The sequence below is a fragment of the Acomys minous genome (assembly GCF_964271855.1).
Source record: "Acomys minous genome assembly, chromosome: 3".
Taxonomy (NCBI): Eukaryota; Metazoa; Chordata; class Mammalia; order Rodentia; family Muridae; genus Acomys; species Acomys minous.
In genome coordinates this window covers 52,252,540-52,272,904 of record NC_140485.1, presented here as the reverse complement: position 1 = coordinate 52,272,904, position 20,365 = coordinate 52,252,540, and the positions used below count along the sequence as shown (strand labels likewise).

The 20,365-nt window shown below is 40.2% G+C and overlaps 1 protein-coding gene across 1 annotated transcript in view; it reads right to left on the bottom strand.

Moving 5' to 3' along the window:
- The window catches only part of HSD17B12 (hydroxysteroid 17-beta dehydrogenase 12), a 125,224-nt gene extending 105,472 nt beyond the window's left edge, over positions 1–19,752 (bottom strand). Inside the window, exon 1 of the mRNA XM_084777156.1 lies at positions 19,457–19,752. Coding sequence (XP_084633282.1) covers positions 19,457–19,619 — 163 coding nt within the window. The 5' untranslated portion in view covers positions 19,620–19,752. The remainder of the gene's footprint in view (positions 1–19,456) is intronic.
- Between the last annotated feature and the right edge of the window lie 613 nt (positions 19,753–20,365).

Below are 20,365 nucleotides of genomic sequence, written 5' to 3'. Positions count from 1 at the left end.
AAGAAATTGTAACAAAAGTTTAGGGCTCCCAAGTGAATTGGTGGGCTAGAAGTGGCATCCGTGTCAGCTGAAAGAGAAAGTGAGAATAAGAAGAAACACAATAGGTCTATTCCAAAGGCAAAGAAGAGAAGCTTTAGGAGTCACATAGCAGGTGAAAAGGCACCTGAAAAGTACAAAAAGAGAGCAATGCACTGAGGCTAGATCTGGCGGAATTCCAAAGCAGTTTGCTTTCTCTTGGAGAGTGGCAGTGGAAACCACGTCCTCATGAACAGCCTGTTCAGAGCTAGAGAGATGGGTGGGCAATGAAGAGAACTGGCTGCTCTTCCTGAAGACTTGAGTGCAGTTCCCAGCACTCACATGGAAGCTCATGACTATCTGTAACTTCAGCCCCAGGGGATCTGATGTTCTCTTCTGGCCTCCTTAGGCACCAGTCACACATATGGTACTCAGACAAACATGCAGGCAAAACATTCATATAGATAAAAAATATAGTAATTTTTAAAAAGAATAAGCTGCTCAAATTAAGCCAGAAGAGACAGTCAAGGCTATGGATACATAAACCACAACATAGATCCCCAAGAAACATGAAGAGGAAAGACAATGGGACTCTTAAAACATATTCTGAATTCAGCTATTGAATTCAAAGATACTAAAATAGGTAAAATGCCAGATGAATATCTCAAAAGTTATCTGGTAAATATGACCAATAACCTGAAGAAATACAGAAATAGAATGCTAGAGATGCCTCAGTGGTTAAGCATATGCACTGTTCTTCCAGAGGATCACAGTTCAGTGCCCCGCACACGCACTAAATGGCTCACAGCCACCTCTAACTCTAGCTTCAGGGTATCCAACACCCTCTTGGCCCTCCTGGGCACTGGACAGATGTACATGTACAAACCCACATTCAGACACACTTGTACGCATAATTTAAAAAATCTTTAAGAGTATACAAACAAGGATATGAATCAAATGCATGAAAACAATCAGCAAAACTGATGAGTCAACAACATGAGAAACAGCAAGGAAATCAAATTTTAAAAAAAAAACATACCTAGATACATTAGAAATTAAGAACTCAATGAATCAAATAAAAATACTGCCACAGTAGAAAATATTCCCTAGCTTGTTTAACCATTTCCCCAATTCTATTTGGGTTCCTACTATGTGGTATTCATCCCAAATAAGCTGGAAGAAACCTTAAGAGAACGATGCCCAATTTGCTTTAAGTGGGGATCGGGTAGGTGTTTGGTTGCTTTCTTGGGCTATAGAGGGTTATTATCAATGGGAGTTGGTTACAAGTTATTATTGGTCTTATTTAGAAAGAAAACAGTGATGTCTCTCTTTTCCCTTATCTTACAGTCTTAGGTTTGGAGATAGGGGTTGAAAAGAAAGAAGGAGGAACATAGAAATATATAGGGAAGATAGAACAAAAGTAGATTAGTGAATCTACTCCTCAACTTAATGCTTCACAAGGTTATTTTTAATTCACTGATATAGAATTTTGTATATAGATACAAAATAAGCTTAATTCTAGATACAGTGGTAAAGAATCCAAATGTAAGTTTATTCTTCACACACATTATATGTATTTCTACTCTAATATAAAGTATTATACCCACATAACTCAACTGTAATACAAGGTTTACTTCCAATACTTTGAAAGTGCTAGTGCAGGCTGTTTAGGATAAATAAGTTATACAAGTTGATTTTTAGCTGATCAAATCATGGTCATGTCAATTGTTGGTCTACTTCTATCACAAGAATACATCTTAGGTATGGCAGATAGATATGATTCTATAGAAAGATAAGGTAGGATACTTAGATAAAAACCTCAGAGACATGCAGAATTTAGCATTTAAAAATGTTTTTATTATTTTAAAGATTCACTGACAATGAGACAGGTTAACTCCTGGCAACACCCAGCCTAACTCAATAAGGATGATGAGCATCAAAAAACCTTATGGAGATGGCTTCAAATGTGGCAAATAAGCCACTGGACAAAATGTCCTAGTTTCTACTACAGACAGAATTCTGCCTAAAAAAGGGCAAGCTTGGGTGCAGGCAGAGTTGACAGCCAAACTCTGCCAAGACAGGGTAAGCAAGTCCTTAACAGTTCCTGCCTCACAAATATGTCTGTCAGATATATTGGGCCAGAAGGCTGAAGAAGATGCTCCAACATAATAAAGGATTCTGGGTGACTATTCAGGTAGAAACTCTCCGTCATCTTCTCATTTGGAAAGCTACTAACCTGCACTCCTGGCATACTCAGGTAATCAAGTTTATTCCTTCTCAAGTCTCTGATGGAGTTGAAGACCAGATAGCTTAGTTTTACAATGAAGCTTAGATGTTTAGGGGTTAAGATGTTTTTAGGTCTAGATAGATGTTTTAAGTTGATGATGACAAGATGTGATGGAGATTGATTTACATTCAGAATTTTAGACACACCAAGATAGGAAAGGTGTTTTCTTTAAGGCTGTCAAATACAAATAGCCAAAACACTAAGAATGTAACATTTATATAATTCCTGATTGAATCATGGTTCTTCTTGCTATAGGTAGTTTATTGTATATATGTGTAATAATAGAAATGTATATGTAAAAAATTTTTAAACGTTAAAGAAAATATCACCAACTGACATTGCTTATGCAAGCACAAGAATGGACATCAGGAATAGAGATCAAGATCACTAATGTAATTCATTCAACAGCACTTTAAAAATAAGTAAATAAATAAATGAGCATGGCCATAATCCAGGCTGGTTCCATTTCCTAGCTACCTAGCTGTTGTGAGTAACACAATGTCAAACGCCGGCTGGAGTATCTCTGTGGTACTGACTTATTGGAGGGTTATATGATAGTTCTATCTTTAGTTTTTCTGAGAGACTTTTGTACTGATTTCTGTAGTGGCTGGATGCATTTACTTACCTACCAGCAGTAAATAAGAGCTCTCTTTTCTACACATATTAGCCAGTGTTATTTGCTTTCCTAATGGTAAGCATTCTGGATGGATTAGGGTGGAAACTCAAAGCAGTTTCACTTTGTATTTCCTTGCTGACTATGAATGGTGAACAATTTCAAGTATTTGTTGGCCACCTATTTCTTTTGAGAACTGTCTAATCAATCCATTAGCACACTTATCAACTTATTTTTTGTATGAATTTTGCATTTGGTTATTATTCTACGTAGGTATTAATCTCTTGTAGGTTGTCTCCTCTGATAGTTCTTTGTTTCTTATTTTACTTATTTTGAGTCTCACCACCCAATTCTGGCGTGCTTGGAACTCACTTATGAAGGCTGGCCTCAAGCTCAGAGATCCATTTGCTTCTGCTTCCTGAAGCAGTGCATTAAAGGAGTGCACTACCATGCCAAGCAAGGTGGTTGTTTCTTTCACTGTGCAGAAGCTTTTTAATTTCATCAATCTTCTCTGTTAATTCTTGGGATTATTTCCTATGGCATTTGAGCACTTTTTCAAGTCCTTCCCAACTTTCAGTTGCTTTGCCTAGTAATTTCTCTAGCAGTTTCCAAGTTTCAGGTCTTATTAAGGTTTTTTATTCATTTTGAGTTCATTTTAAGATATAGATCCAATTTCATTCTTCTACACATGGAAACCCAGTTTTCCCAGCAACATCTTCTCCAATGTATGTTGTTTACACCTTTGTCAAAAATAAGGTGGCTATAGCTGTGTAGGCTTATTTCTGGATCCTCTACGCTATACTGTTGGTTCTTCGTGCCTGTTTTTTGTTTGTTTGTTTGTTTTTGTTGTTTGAGGTTTTGGGGGGTTCTTTTGCTTTTTTAAAAAAATTCTGCCAATACTATGCAGTTTTTGTTATTATGGCTCAATAGTATAGTTTGAGATCAAGTACTGTGATTTATTTCTCCAGCACTGGTCTTTCTACTAAAGATTGCTTTGGCCAGAGTCTTTTTTTCCTTTCTCCAACTCCCAAAAGCTGGGATTGCAGGCATAGACCACCATGCCTGATTCAGAAAAGTCACTGATTTTTCTATCTAGATATGGACTTTGATCAACCATGAAACTGCAACTCAAAACAAAACAAAACAAAAAATTCCTTCCATTTCTCTTCAGTCTGTATCTTAGGAGGTATCCAGTGGCAAGCAATAGAAGTTCTTTTCAGAACAGAGGGAAGGACCCACCAGCATGAGTGAAGTCAGCAGCACGGTCCCAGGCTCAGATCCCAGTGCTTTCCATCTTTCCACTCTACAATCTAGTCTTTCCCCAATGTTTCCTCTAGTCCCATGGATACCTGCTGACATCACATTCTCAAATAACTACACTCTTTCCTTTAAAGATTTATTTATTATACATATAGTGCTTTGTGTGCATATACACCTGCCCTTCAATAGAGGGCTCCACATCTCATTATATATGGTTGTAAGCCACCATGTAGTTGCTGGGAATCGAACTCAGGACCTTTAGAAGAGCAGCGAGTGCTCTTAACCTCTGAGTCATCTCCCTGGCCCCATTACACTCTTTCTAATGACTCTCTTCTAGGCTCAGGAAAGTGTCTCAGAAGTCCTTCTTCCAACATCTCACTGTTCATTTCTAACCAAGATCCAAGGCCAAGATAAACAAAGCAAGCGTGGAAATAACTGAAATTTAACCCCTGTGACAGAGGATAGAGCCAATTGCCTCTGGTATTCACTTCCTATAAAAATTTCAGATTCTATCAACAAGCAACCAACTCTATGTGCTACAACTTACCTAACAGTTGTAACTGTCATGTAGGACCAGTCAAAATCATTTTCCATATTGTAAATTAGCATTGATTATGAAAAGAAGGTTAGCTCATATGTTTAATACAAACTTATGAGATCAATGACTATTTGGTTAATGGCCACTTATATTTAGAGAAAATATTAATAATAAAGGGCAATTCACCAACCATCATGATATGGTAAGTGCCATCCAACACAAGCCTGTAATACACATCATCAATTTATGCTTTATTCAGCTGTATTTTTTTTTATTATCTACAAGAACAACTTTCCCATCCTCACACATTGCTTTATTTAAAGAAAATAGGACTAAATGCAAATACTGTGATAGTTATTACAGCTAAGCTGAGGGTGTCCTGCTCTCTGACCATACCACTGGGCAGTACATTCTGTTGGCATTTCTCCACCCATGGACTCCGTCTGTGGCTGAAACTACCACCCAAGTGCACAATAGTTCTACTGAATGGATGTTCTTCCCCACTGAGAGCTTCAACTGGCGACTCACCCTTGGATTAAAAGAACTGTGAGCTTTGCACTGGTGTCAACACTGCAGTGGCATTAAGGTTCATCTGGCTATCTAACAAAGCCCTCTAAATTGGCTAAATTCCCTTCTCTTGTACCCTACTAGTGCTTCCTAGGATTAGCATGCAAGTCAACTAGTTGTCTCAAAAATTGCTTCTAGGAGGAACCAGAACACAAAAAGTAAAAAAATATTTCCACTCACAGTCAAATTAACAATAATATTTAAAAAAGAATTCACAATCTCCAACAAATATATTGTGAAGCAAGTATTTCTAGACTTGACAATTCTTCATATACAATCTTAATCTTATGATTTTTAAAAAAAGATTCAAAGCAAATTTTGAAAAATATTTCAAAGATGTTACTTTTTTCTTTTTTTTTTTTTCTTTTCTTTTTTGTAGTTCTGAGATTTGAACCAAGGACCTTGTACATGTTAGTCTACCACTGAGTTAAATCTCTGGTACAAAGAGTTTACTTTTGCTATAAATATGTGCTGTTATGTCACAATAACATAATTCTAAGAATCTAATTTTAAAATAAGAATAAAGATCTTTTTTTTTTCATTGTTTCTCTGTGTAGCCTTGGCTGTCCTGGACTCGCATTATAGACCAGGCTGGCCTTGAACTCACAGGGTTCCACCTGCCTCTGCCTCCCAGGTGCTGGGATTAAAGGTGTGCGCCACCACCACCTGGCAAGAATAAAAATCTTACGGGAAAAAAAACAAACTAAATTTTCTTTTAGCCTGAGATGGAAACAGTGGGACACTGAAGGAGAAATGACGTGAGCTTCCAACCATCTCTTACACTAATGCCTATAATAAAATAATGGGAGTCATGTCAAGCTACAAAAATCTTCTAATTATATGGCAGTTGAAATGTCACTGCACCAGTAATAATTTCACTATCCTTAATTATTTCCATACTTTTTATGCCTATTAAGATCGAAGCTTAAGGTAAGTCTTTAACACTGTGATTAAACTAACTGAACTTTTAATTCAGAAATAGAGCTTACATTAACAAAACTGTAGAGAGGAAATCTATTTTAGTTATCTTCTAAAATTGACATATATTAGATAATCACATCAAAAAGAGAATCAGGTGTTGATCATGACAAAGCTGCAGCAGAACCCAAAATAAACCTTGAAGCGATCTGAACCTCAAAGTGTTTGATTGAATCATGGGACAATTCTATTTCAAGGTATCTAATTGAAAATGGAAGTGGGGAAAAGGCCCAAAGTCCAGAGGCTGCACAATGCTTTACACTTGTACAGTGCTGCCAAAGAGTCATAGCATCTCTGAAGATGGGCAAGGTGAGAGTTTTAAGACAACCTGGGGGTGGGGTGGGGGATGGGGATGGCACAACTGAACAGTTAACTAAAATCTCCGCAGCTGATAACAGTGGGATACTGATTCAGCTCTTGCATTTCCCACTATACTTCCTGTTCAGGAGAAACAATAAACTGATTTATCAGCCTCCAGTACAAAGTGCTTTGGGAGATATACTCAGACTGATCAAAAACAATGTTCTCCAAAAAACAAACAAAAAAAACAATGTTCTCCCTTTCCTAAAATTTTATATGCCGAGCTTCCAAACTTTTCTCAGCTATAAACTACAGCATACAAGTTGTGGACACCAAATGTTGAACCAAGGATCTAAGCACAAAACTTGTAACACTGGGCTCAGCCTAGTGTTGACTTATGGCCCACAGACATTACTCAGAACCTGGCAGAACAATGCTATTTTCTCAAAGCATGAACCTTCTTTTTGCATTTTGTCAGTGCACAGAGCCCAACACTCCACAGTTCTCTGAACTTTGCTATCTCCCTTACCTCCATATTTACTTGAAGGAAAAAAAAAAAAAAAAAAAGGACCTCATCTGACCTTTTTCAGTCCCCGCCCTCTTTCTTTAGTCCACACCACCAACTGCCATTGCCTAGTCCACCACCAACAGTCCCCTGGGTTTCACCCTTAACCCCATAAAAATTTTTAAAAACAAAAGTCTAAGAGAAAAAAATATTTTTAAATGCCACCAACAATGATATCCTATTCAATCTACAGCCTTTTTAAAGTTATTGTTATTATTTTATTTAGGGTCTCATGCAGCCCAGACTGGCATTAAATTCATTATGTAGACAAGGATGACCTTGAACTGATGCTTCTGTTTCTACGTTCCATACTGATTCTTAAGGGGGTAGAAATGGCAGTTTAGCATTGCTGCTCTTACAGAGGACCCATATTTGGTTACCGGCACCTCCCAGATGGTCTCCTTAACTCCAGTTCCAGGGGATCTGGTGCCTTCTTTTGGTGTCTAGGGGCACAAGAATGCACATGGTACACATTCCTATTCAAACACTCCTACACACAAAATAAATCTAAAAACATTTTTTTAAAGATTCACTATGACAATCTGGGGAGATAGTTCATTCAGTTGGCAGAGTGACGGCCTTGAAAGCATGAGGACCTGAATTTAATCAACAAAACCCACAGTTAAAAAGCCAGTCAGGGTGATAAGCATTGTATGTAATCCCAGTGCAGGGGAAGCAGAGGAGGAAATACCTACTACTCCCTAGCCAGCCACCCTATTTCACTTGGTGAGTCGCAGCCAATGAGTGACCGTATCTCAAAATCACACATGTTCACATGCTTGCACACATAGGAGAATCAACACAGAAGAATCAGCATGGAGTCCCCACACCCAGAAGGCTGAAGCAGAAAGATCACAAATTCAAAGGCCAGCTTGGGCAACAGTGACAATGTCTTTAAAAAGTAAAATAAACCAGGTGGTGGTGGTGCATACCATTAACCCCAGCATTCAAGAAGCAGAGGCAGGTGGGTCTATGAGTTTGAGGCCAGCCAGTTCTACATAGTGAGTTCCAGGAGAGCCAGGGCTACACACAGAAACCCTGTCTTGAAAAATAAATAGAAAGAAAAATAAAGAAAAAAAAAAAGAATCTTCACAAGAAGTAACTCATATTAATTTAATTGCACAATGAAAATACTCTTTTAAAGAATTTATATTTTTAATTATATGTTAGAGGTATACACAAGTGCAGTACCCACAGAGTCTGGAAGAATTGGGTCTCCTGAAGCTGCAGTTGTTAAGTAATTATGATCTTCTCCATGGGAACCAAACTCAGGCCTTCTGGAAGAGCAGAAAGCACTCTTAGCCACTAAACCATCTTTCTAGTCCCTGCAATAAAGGTGATTTTATAAAACTTACCTATAAGAAAAGAAAACAGTAAAATTTTCTTTTCTCCAAGTATAATAAAAATAAGCTAAGATTATTGAGCCAGTAAAAACAATCTCCAATAGAAAAAAAATAAGCACATTTTCTCAGCTCTTAACAGTTAAAATTTCAAAGCTTTCAGCTATGTTTCTATGGATCTGCCTAAAACACAAAATTAACTACTTCTATTTGCCCCAAATCAGTCTTACTGACTCCTTTCTCTCCTTAGTCCCATCTTCCAACTAGGGACAACTGGGACACCCTGGAGGTGCTCCTGAAGCTGAGCACAGAGCAACATAACGAGAATCAAATGTTTTCCTTTGTCTTTCATCTATTTCAAACACACAAACACAGAATTGGCCAATAAAACAATCTCTATGTAACTGTCAAAGTTATGGGCACATATTAAATACAGAAACACTTTAAGTTTTAACACCATTATAAATCAAGCCCTGGTCTCAAGAATGGATACTTGGCTTAAAAGCCTGCATGGATTCACAAGACTGGCCATAATAGTGTTTCCTAAAATAGTGGCATCTTAAGAACTGTGTGTGTGTGTGTGTGTGTGTGTGTGTGTGTGTGTGTGTGTGTGTGTGTTGAGTCTATGCATATGACTATGTGTGGATGCTTACTCCTGTGCACATGTAGAGGCCAGAAAGAGGGCACTGGGTACAATCTTGTCTCCACCAACCCTACCCCCGAGAGTTGGGGTTGCAGGTATCTGTAGGAACATCCAGCTTGTTACATGGGTGCTGGGATCTCAACTCTGGTCCTCCTGATTACAGAGCAAGTGCTCTTGGATAGTAACCTCTCTCTATTCCTTAAGTTGTAGCTGTAGACAAGATATCTAAGCAGGTAAATGCAACTGTTGTCAAGCTTGACAAGCCAGGACTCCCATAGTGGAAGAAGAGGACTGGCTCCCTCAAATCCCTAATTTCCACAAGGCACACTGTGTCACGTGTGTACCATGGGCCCAAATAAATAAATGTACAATCTTTTTAAAAGAAATTTTTATCGGTTAAAAATTTTCAGGACAGGTGTGGTGACACATTTGTAATCTAAGTGTCCCAACAGGAGGCTGAGACATGAGTTTGAGGTCCACCTGAGTCACCTAGTGAATTTCAAGTCAGTCTGGGCTACACAAGGATAATGTGGAGAAGGAAAGAATTACACACACACACACACACACACACACACACTTCACATTCTTTTCTTGGAGCTTTGGACTAAGTAGGCCTAGAATCTATTTTGAACAAGTCCAGCTGTTTCTCTTAAATCCTACAAGTTTAGATATAGCCATAACATATAAGGACCTTTCACATTTAAGCAACATTTGAGGAATGCTTCAACTTGTGGGCTCTTGTGCATGTATTCCAGATTGCCTTAAAATCACCCTTACTCAGAAACTTTGAGAGTAAACTGGAAAGAGCATGAAATTTGAGGTAAAAACAAAACAACAATAACAACAACAAAAAAAACCCCACTAAGATTCAATTCTTTCTGACATTTGCTAGCTGTATAACCCTTAAACCCACAGCTGTTATTGCTCCCAGTACTGGTATATTATGTGGAAATACTCAAAATGGACTCTGCAAATAAAGATGTCATTGTTACAATAACATCTCATAAAGTCAGTGTCCTCTAATCTAGAATGTGAGAATGTTGCTGTCTGGCCTGATGTGGAGCTGTTGCTTTTCTTCTGTCTCTTCACATTATCTATGGGAATCACTGCCTCCTTTCACATGACAGGTAGCAATAGGTCATGGAACATATATATAAGCTCCTGCACCATGCAAACTTCTAGGATTGCATGTGCAGGAGTAGGGAGCTCGTTTACTGCAACAGCACTGTTTATGTGACAGGACTGGAGTCTCGGCTGTCATTAGAGCTTGGCTGGCAGTATTTCTACTGGAAGCTAGCTTAGCTATGAGCAGTTAATGCCAGTCATTAGAGAAAAACGAATCTAGAGAATGAGTTTTCTACATGCTATAAATGCTAAGGGACCTTTAAAGGTGATTAAAAGAAACTGTCCCCTTTCCTGGCTTCCTTTAGGAGCATACACTAAGTCTATGCAATATTTCTTTGGCAATTCATTGTCATCAACATACCAGTAAACTGGGTTATAAGCACAGCTGAAACTAGCGATCTTGGATCCACCAACTTAGTTTGCAACACCACACAAAATGAACAAGCCCATCCTGCATCCAGTACTATTAATATATAGAGAGGGTCTACAAAGTGAGTGGCACAATGGTGCCCTCCAGGGCTAGAGGTACCATATGGTTTCTTCTGCAACTCATACAAGTTGCAGGATGTATGATAAAATGTGTTTTGCCACCATTCTTGATGTTACAGATTGGCTACCCAAAATGGACAGGACCAAGTGTTTAAGGACCTGTTGGACTTTTGGGTTTTGCTGTTGTTGGTTTTAATTTTGGAACATTTGCATAGACTTTATCAGCTGAGCACTAAACCACAAATTAAAAATCCTAAGCTCCCAAATCTGAAACTCTGGGGTCACCACATGCTCAGGGACATTGAATTTGGGGGATATGTCAGTTTAAGGATGCTTGCTAGGCTCCACAAATCACGTCTGACCTTTTCTTCTAGCTCACCCCAAGAACTCTTGTCACTGCTCAGCCATCAGAGCCTGCTCTCAGTATCCAGTTGCTGCTTTATTCAATCTACCACAGCTTTAGCCAACTGCCTGCCTTTTCCTTTCAACACTGAACTACCTATCTTGCTTGCTAAATGCATGCATAATCTTGACTGTAAACTTGTGGCCTGATAAGAACCAACTTAGCCTGGGAACTGATACTCGAAGCAGAGTTTAGCTTTCTTGAAGTTACTGTTTCTGTGTACACCATCTTTATTATATATACATGTCTTGTCTTCACTACTAAAGAAGTTTTCTAAGAAATTTGGAGCTGTTTCCAGTATTTTAAAATAAAGGCCCCAATGTTACACCAGGTGTGGTGACACAAACCTGCAACCTTAACACTTGGGAAGTGGAGGCAGAAAGATCCAAAGTACAAGGATATCCTTGGCTACATAGTGAGTTCAAAGTCAGCCTGGGCTACATGAGATCCAAACAAAAGGAACTTCTTTTAAAAAGAGCTGAAGGTTCTAGAAGGCTTGGATTTATTTCACCAAAAATTCAAAAGTTTAAAGAAATGATTTTGGCCAAATATGCTATAATTTCGATTTCTAAGAATTTATCTTAGCTCTACCAACTAGAAAGGTTTTATTCACTTTAATTGGAAGAGGGGGAAATGTTCTAGGAAAAAAGTTATTCCAAACATTTTTACAAGATATAAGCATGAGTAAAGGTGTTACCAAGATGCTATTAATATTTAAATATTTACTAAATGTAGCAGTGTACATCTCCTAAATCATAGATGAAGAAAGGTTAGCTTGTCATCATGCCACTCAAGGACTGGCTGTATTTCACTTTCAAAACTATTAGAGGCAGAGGTGCACAACAGGGCCACAGAACACAGGAAGTCATGGCAGTTATAATGGCACTCATAATACCTATACAAAATCAAGCCAGCCAAAATTCTAGCTCATGAACTCCCAGAACAGGCTGAGAAACTACTGGGACTTGATGATTGCTGAAAAGAGGGGGTCAGTTTTCCTCAGGATGACTGTCAATGCTACAGTGGGCAGCCATATCTTAGTTTGTTTGCTTTCTTTCTTTCTTTTTCTTTCTTTCTTAATTTTATTTACTCACTTTACAACCTGATCCCAACCCCCTCCCTCCCCTCATCCCAGTCCTGCCCTCATCCCACTCTTGTCCCCTTCTATCCTCTCCTTCTCGGAGAAAGGGAGGCTTCTAAATGGTAGCAACTATGATAAAACACCAAGACCAAAAGCAAGTTGGAAGGGAAAGGGTTTATTTGGCTTTCAGGTCACAGTTCATTATGAGAGGAAACCAAGATAGGAACTCAAGGCAGGAACTAAAACAGAGGCCATGGACAAATGCTGCTTACTGGTTTGCTCCCAATGGCTTGCTCAGTCTACTTAAAGAACCCAAAACCACCTACCCTGGGTGAGCTGAGCCCTCCCATTCCAATAACAAATTAAGAAAATGCCCATAGATTTCTGCTGTCATAACTTTGTGACCAGTCTTTGTCTGAACACCCTTGGTTAATTTCAATCTAGCTTTTTAGAAGCATGTGATACTTGGGAGTTTTAAAGCAAAAGGGGGGTGTACAAATTATCTTACAAAATGCAAAAATAAAGGTAACCATCCACTTCCAAACAAAATACAACATTTATGAAATAAAATTCTAATGAATTCTTGAACAGCTTCCAGTTTAAAACAAATAAAGTAACTCATTCACCTGGGTATACACATGTTACATATACAATCAGGTACACACACAAAAAGGTGGCCAATGTACAAACACACACACACACACACACACACACACAGACACACACACAGAGCTTTGTCACAGCTCCAAAATGTGCACTGACTTCTGTATGTGCAGTCTGGGGTGGGGTGGGGGCGAGAATCATATTGTATGCTCTAAACAATGGATAGAACTTACAAGCAGCAAGTGTGAAGATGAATGTGAAACAGAAGAAAGACCACCATAGACAATGAAAACAATATTCAACACCTGCTTAAGCTAAAAGGTGTCACTTCACAAACAATATCATCAAAGAGGAAGAAGACAGAAAACATAAGCAAGTTTGGAACACAGTAAGTCATGCAGAGATACAGTCAAGAAAGAATGCATAGGGGCTAGAAAGGTAGCTCAGTGGTCTCAGTGGTTAAGAGCATCAGCTGCTCTGCTAGAGGATAAAGGTTAGATTTCATGTGTGTGTGTGTGTGTGTGTATGTGTGTGTTATGTGTATAGGTGCTTTGTCTGTATGTGTGTCTGTGTACCATGTATGTGCCTGGTGCCCAAGAAGGCCAGAAGAGGGCATCAGATGCTTGGGACTGGAGTTAGTGATGGTTGTAAGCCACCATGTAGGTGAGGTCATTGAACCTAGGTCCTCTAGAGAAGCATCCAATGTTCTTATTTGCTTAGGCATCTCTCCAACCCTCAATGCATGAAGAGATATCAGAAATATAGGTGAAAGCAGTTTAAAATGTGCCAAGAACTTGATGTTATCATGAAATTAAATTCTGTGCAAGTGTAAGAAGCAATTGGACTGTGGGGTTTTATGCAACAAAAGAGTTGTACCAAGTGTTCTGTAAGGAAGAGGCACTCAGGCAACAGATGACAACACACTGCAATGGTAGGTTCAGTAAGAGCTGGCAATCTCCGGTGCAGATGCTGCAACAGTGTGATTCTATCAATTGAAGATAAGGAAGCAAACTAGCCACTTGTTGAATTTTGTCTACTGGTCCACAGAAAAATGTGAGAGTTTTTCAAGAACCTTAAAAAGTAAACTTTCCACAGAGATATTTAGGTAAGCTTCTGGTGAAGAGCATTGCTGAAGGGTGATAGTAAATGATGAGCAAACCCAACAGGCCACATCTGCTCTGCAGGGCATGGTAATATGCTGAAGGCCCATGGAACCAGTAACAGCTATAGCTTCAGGTATTTCAGGGAACCCCCAGAGCTGTCAATCAAGCAGTCACTCCCTCTGGGATTCACAAACTGCCATCATGACTACTCTGGCTATATTAAATCTTCCACCTGCCTAGCGGAAATCTAATCCAGCCTTTGACATCCAGAGAAAATTCAAGCCACTGACCCACAGAGAGCCATCCAGCCAGTTGGCGGAACCCCTCATTGTCGTGGCTATTGCTCTAGAAGTCTTCAGATGACCCTTAGATGATTGGTCCACCCATGGCCACCCTGATCTCCTTACTGTCCTTTGGCTGGGGAGGCACACCCATAACAGCTAGTACATTCATGAGATTGGTGAGACTTGGATGAGCTGCATTCTCAGAGGCTCTAGATCTTTGTCATGTGTCTGAGCAGTAACACAAAAACAGTCACCTTCTGTGCTCTCAGCCCTAGGCACACCCAGTAGTAGAGGCAGTTAGAAGGCAGCTGAAGAACCCAGAGACTGCAGAGCGCTGAGGCTGTGGGAAAGCAAGAGCTGTGAAGAGCCAACACTATGGTTGCTGCAGGCTCTAGACACCATTGAGAATCACTAGCTCTATTGCTCTGGGGTTGAGGAGCATTAACACTGGCAGCTGACAGGCCCAATCCTCTGAAGCCCAGACCTGTCACATGAAGAACTGAGTGTCCTGGCACCATAACCAGGGGCTACACCAGCTGCTGAGAACTAAGTCAGTAACACTGAAGGGCTGGGAGCTGCCCAGGGTTCCAGCACCCTAGGCTCTGGAGTTGGAACTAAGGAAGTTGTACTTTGCTTACTTATGCTTTCCATCTAACAAAACAAAAGAACCAGAAATGTGCTGGTGATGACAATATGACACAAGTTTTCCACACTTCTGTAGGGGAGCCATTGGGAAAGCACACAGAAGGCTGATTATTAAGGCTTAGAAATGATAGTATCTGAGTATTTTGAAATTAGAGTAAGGAAATTTCCTAACAGATTATACAAAGATGACTCCAAAGATTTTCAAATGTACTTGAAAAACTGCACATAACTGGATTTGTCTGTCTATCCTAGCTTCAACTTACTAAAGAAAGCCTGACACAAAGAACTGCCTGGTAAATTTTTACCAAGTACAGAATTCTCCTGTGGCCAGACTCATTACCTCCTAACCATCTTTCTGTAACTTCAGATTGTCAGCATGAAGTTGGCTATGGGGACTACAATTCTTTCTTCATTCCAACAATCCCTACCAATCAAATATATGTGCTTTGTATGGACAAAATATGTTAAGTATTACTTATTTCCCACGAAAATGAACTACACCAGACTAAACTAGAAACTCATTTACCTCACTTAAAAGATGAAGTTATACTTAGATGTTAGTTATCTTTGCTCAAGGTCATTTAGTGAGCCAAAAAACTTGCCCTTGCCCAGCTGATGCCAAAGCCAGTCTGTTACCTACACTACAATGTGACATCCTTGAGAGGCCGTGTTGTTACAGTTCTTACACTGTCTAGTCTTTCATCTATCCCTCCTATGACTATGTTATTGAAATAAAAATATCACTTAATGGCGGAACAGATAACTTTTTAGAAAGTAGAGTCTCAAATTCCCGGTTGGAGAGAAGGCAAAATTTGCCTTGTTTTGTTTTGCTAAGGGGAAAAAAAAATCAGAAAATAAAACGAAGCTGTCCTTTTGACAGGCTTTTCAATTCACACTATGGTATTACAGCTTGAGAAAATAGAAGCCCAGTGCTGGGCCATTCAACCACCTTATCACTCAGATCCTGCTAACAGAATTCTCACACCACAGTGGTTGATTCTTCCTTCCCCCAGAGAAAAACGGTGTCTGCAAGATTGTCTTCTCTCTGCTTTCTGCTACTTTTCACCAAGCTGACTCACACAGATCCTTAAGAGCTCAGCTTGGGAATCACTTCCAGAGACAGCTCCCTCAGGACTAAGCACCCTGCTTTCCCACCATAATCTACTCACTGGATTCCCATTTGCCATCTCACTGGCCCTTACACTTAGAAACCGCTTTCACTAAGCAACGCTAGCTCCCCACTTGAGCCCACAAGGTAACTAAATACAGGAGGAAAGCCAGGCATCTCACCTTCACTTTGTATCTGTCCTTCTCGTTCTCTGGCTGCTGCAATCATGCAAATGTGCATTCTGCAATTCCAGGAAGAGCAGTGAAGCAACCCCTCCACCCCACGTGTTACCTACTATCGACAAGGGCAGAGATACTTCGTGGAACACAAGTGATCACCCAGTAGGAACCAGAATGGTCTCTTCAGAGAATGACAGCTAGGAGAGGATGACAGACATGGCCAGACAGACTTCTCAGACTAGCTAATAAAACCAAAGCTAAGATACAGACAGGTCGATGAATAGTCAAGGGCACACCATAACTATGCATACAACTTGTCCATTGCCCAATTCTTCCTCTATTTAATCTAAAGTTTTGGCTGAAGGCACACTTGGGGTAACCAGACCTTATCTGTTCCTTATCCAGTGTGGCCAACTGGAATAACTTTCCTCCATTTTCACCATTACTTGGAGACAGATAGCTGAGCCCAGCCTACAGAGGCTTCCAGAGCACAGGCTTTTTGCCCTAAAAATTCACATTACTAGTATAAGATCCATGGCCCTGCCCAATACTGTTATACCATTCTACCATAATAAGAACAAGAAGAGAAGTAAAATAAAATATTAACTTTCCAAATGTATACATATCTACAAATAGCATCTAGTGGCACTGGGGCTGATCTATACAAGTTCATTTAACTTACATAGTCTAAACTTACTAATTTTATTATACTATTAATTCAACAACAATTATGTCCTAGTTTGTTTTTAACTGCTATAATAAAGACCATGACCAAAAAAACAACATAGGGAGGAAAGGATTTATTTCACTTTCAACTCTACATCACAGTTAATAGTGGAGGAAAGTCAGGGTAGGGCTCAAGACAGGACCCTGAAGGCAGAAACTGAAGCAGAGGCCATAGAGGAATGCTACTTACTCGCTTGCTCCTCTTGACTACCTTACTTTTTATACAATCCAGAGCCACCTACCCAGAGGTGGTGCTGCCTCCTACATCAATCATTAATGGGCAGAATGTCCCACAGACTTTTCTACAGGCCAATCTGATCAATGCATTTTCTCAACATAGGTTCCCTCTTGCCAGATGATCCAAGCTTAGGTCAAGTTAACAAAAACCAAACCAGCACTAATTACTACCAAATAAAACATTTAACTATCTATAGAGAGGAAAATAAATTAATATCACTAACAGAAATTAGACAAAGCCTCCTAAGAATGCCTCCCACTAGCATTTATTTCAAGATTGCACAGGAATAAACACTCAAGATTAGGACAGCAATTCTGTAATGGAGACATACTAATACCTACATATTAAAATTAACCCTAAATATCACAACTCTCCCCAAATCGATGTCTAATCACAACTTATCCCTAGTAACTTAAGTGCTGCCCCTGTTAGTCTGTTTACTAAATAGTATATTTCACTCATCCAACTGCTCTTGTGGACTCTGGTTTTCAAAGTATCCCTGAATTTGAAGGGTAAAGAAATGTTTAAAGACCTAAGCTACATGCAAATATTATTTACAAGTAACAACTGACCAATTTTTAAAAACTTTCTTTTTTTTTTTGAAGGGGTCGCTGTCTTATTTGGGGAAGGTGGCATCTGTGTAGAAGTGTTCATATGGAGAGAGGTCAGAGGACAACTTCCCTGAGTCAGTCTTTCCTCTCTGTCGGTAGTCTTGAGCGTGGATATCAGGTTGTCAAGTTTATGGAAGCTGAGCCACCTTACTGACTCCCGATCATTTCTTTTGCTTAAGCATTTAAAATGTGGTAAAATAACTAGGTAAATAAATCCATGCAAAACTGGAGTGAACTGACCACAGCAGCATTTTACTTCCATTACGTCACCTTGGCTCTCTCTCCTGTCCCAACGGTCCAGTTCAAATTTCTTTTCTAAATCTTACATATAAACTCTTCCCTAATTTACCAATTTCCCTTCATCTGGAGCCAAACCTAAATGCAAATGTTTCTTTTGAAATGACAAAGTCATATCACTTGACTTCCTTTTTTTTTTAAATCACTTGACTTTCACTAAGTTTTAGCCTGTATAAACAACTTAAAATAATAAAACCAAAGCAACACTAGGCTTTCTTTGCAAGTTATATTTTATTTGATAACTGATTCCCTATGGCATTACTGTCATATTGACTTTTAAAAAACTAAAATGAACAACCCAAAACAAGTTTTTCCAAGCTGACAACAAAGGCTCTAAGCAAGTCAATTGTGAAATTATATAACTTGGTGCTTAATCACACTGGGCACGTTTCCCTCAGGGCCTATGAGAAAGATAACAAGTGACTTTGAAAAGTTCTATTTAAAAAAAAAAAAACACTATTTGCTCCACAACAAGGGAAGAGCATACAAACTCCTTCCTCATTTAAATATTTTCTCGAAATACTAGTTGCTGTCCCAAAAGATGAACTGTCATGTTTTTCCTGCTAAGTTGTTTAAATGTTCTTTAATAAACAAAACAAAAAAATCTGAAAAGTAACATGATTTATGTTTTGTCTATAGGCAACTACACCCCAAAATTGTATAAAATGTTTGTGAACAGTGAGTTACAAAACACCAGAAAACTAAATATACACCATAATTACCTGGGCTTGTTTGTTTGTTTGTTTAAGGAGCCAAAAAGAATTAAAGAAACAAAAGGGAGAGGGGCTGAATGACGACTTTCTCAACTTCTCTGGTGCGACCTTTGTTCTCATTTTTAAAATCGGCCAACTAAAAGGGACAAGGTTCATGTGTTTTTGCTCACTTTTTGTGAAAACACTTTTTCTCAAGGAATTTTTTCGAAAGGTACTGCTGATTACGATATGGAGACTTGCCGTTTTCCAAGAACAGCGCTTCTTATTCATTGGAACTCCAGAATAGCAAGGATTCACCCGACACCGCCCCAACCCGCCCAAAAGCATTTGGTAAAACAAGAAACAAGCCCAATCCAAGTAACTGGAAAGTCAAGTTTTTCCAAGATCAGAAGTTCTGAAATTCGTTGTCCTCGCCACACTTCCTACTATCCTCACCTGTTCTTCTCAAACACAGCACGGGGCCAGTTTTCAGGCCAAGGGAAAAACTTTATTAAAAACACAAAAAAATAAAACACTCCAGGGGGCAGAGCGAACAAGGCGCCGGCCGCCGACACAGAATGGCTTCAACAGGACAAGCCCCAGAGTTAAGAACGGATGTCTCGGTGCCCACCAAGCTGCAGGTCACAGACCCCCGCCCCCGCCCCGAGCCCGCCAATGTTCCCAGCATCTATGGAAGTTTCCCCGCGGCAGGAGCCGGCCGGGGTGCGAGGGCCACACGCCGGGGTGGCGGCGGCGTTCCACTCACCTGCCCATTCTCCGCGCCGCGGGCCGACCCAGGCCTCGTTGCCCACGCACCACACCTGGAAGGCCCTGAAGAGCGAGTACGAGGCGCGTAGGGCCAGGTAGGCCACGGTGCTCGCGCCCACCCAGTATAGGAAGCCGGCCGCCGGGAGAGCGTGATCCTCCATAGCTCACGACTAGGCCCCACTACCAACCGTGAATGGGGAAGGGAAAAAAAAAAAAACCAAAAAAACGAATGAATGGAGCGAGGAGGCGGTGCCTGCCGTGACGGCAAAGACGCCACTGACAGACACCACTCTTTGAGCGCGTTAGGCCGAACACCCGCCCACAAAGTCATATCCATGTGGCTATTGGTGACTTCCTTTTCCTATGAGTAAACTGCGTCTCCCATTGGCTAGCCTCCGTTCGTAGCCACGCCCACACGCCGCTCGCCTCCGCATTTTCGTATTAAGACAGTGGATTGCTCACACGCCACTCAATATTTGGCTCCGCCCACAAGCTGACATCGCACCACCGAAGTGCAAGGCTCTCTAATTGGCTGAAACGGCCCTCACGACTACGGAAGATTGCGTGCTGATTGGCCAGTGGGACCTCACTCAGATTTCAGAAGGTATAGAACCGGAAAGGGAAGATTGTAGTAGAAGTCGGCTTGGAGCGGCGTTTAGGATTACGCCTTTGTAATAAACACTTTCAGACCGGTGTTAATTCCAAGAGCTTCTCGGATGAAGGATTGCGGTCCCCCGTGACAGCGCTGCACGCTTCCGCTCCACTTTTTAAATGCCTGCCTTAGCTTCTACGATAAGCTTTAAATTTAAGCTCGGTCCCAATAATTCGGAATTCCAGGCAACTCTACTACCTGATAGCGTTAACAGTTATAAGATGAATGAAAAGTATTCTACAAGAGCACAGTTTA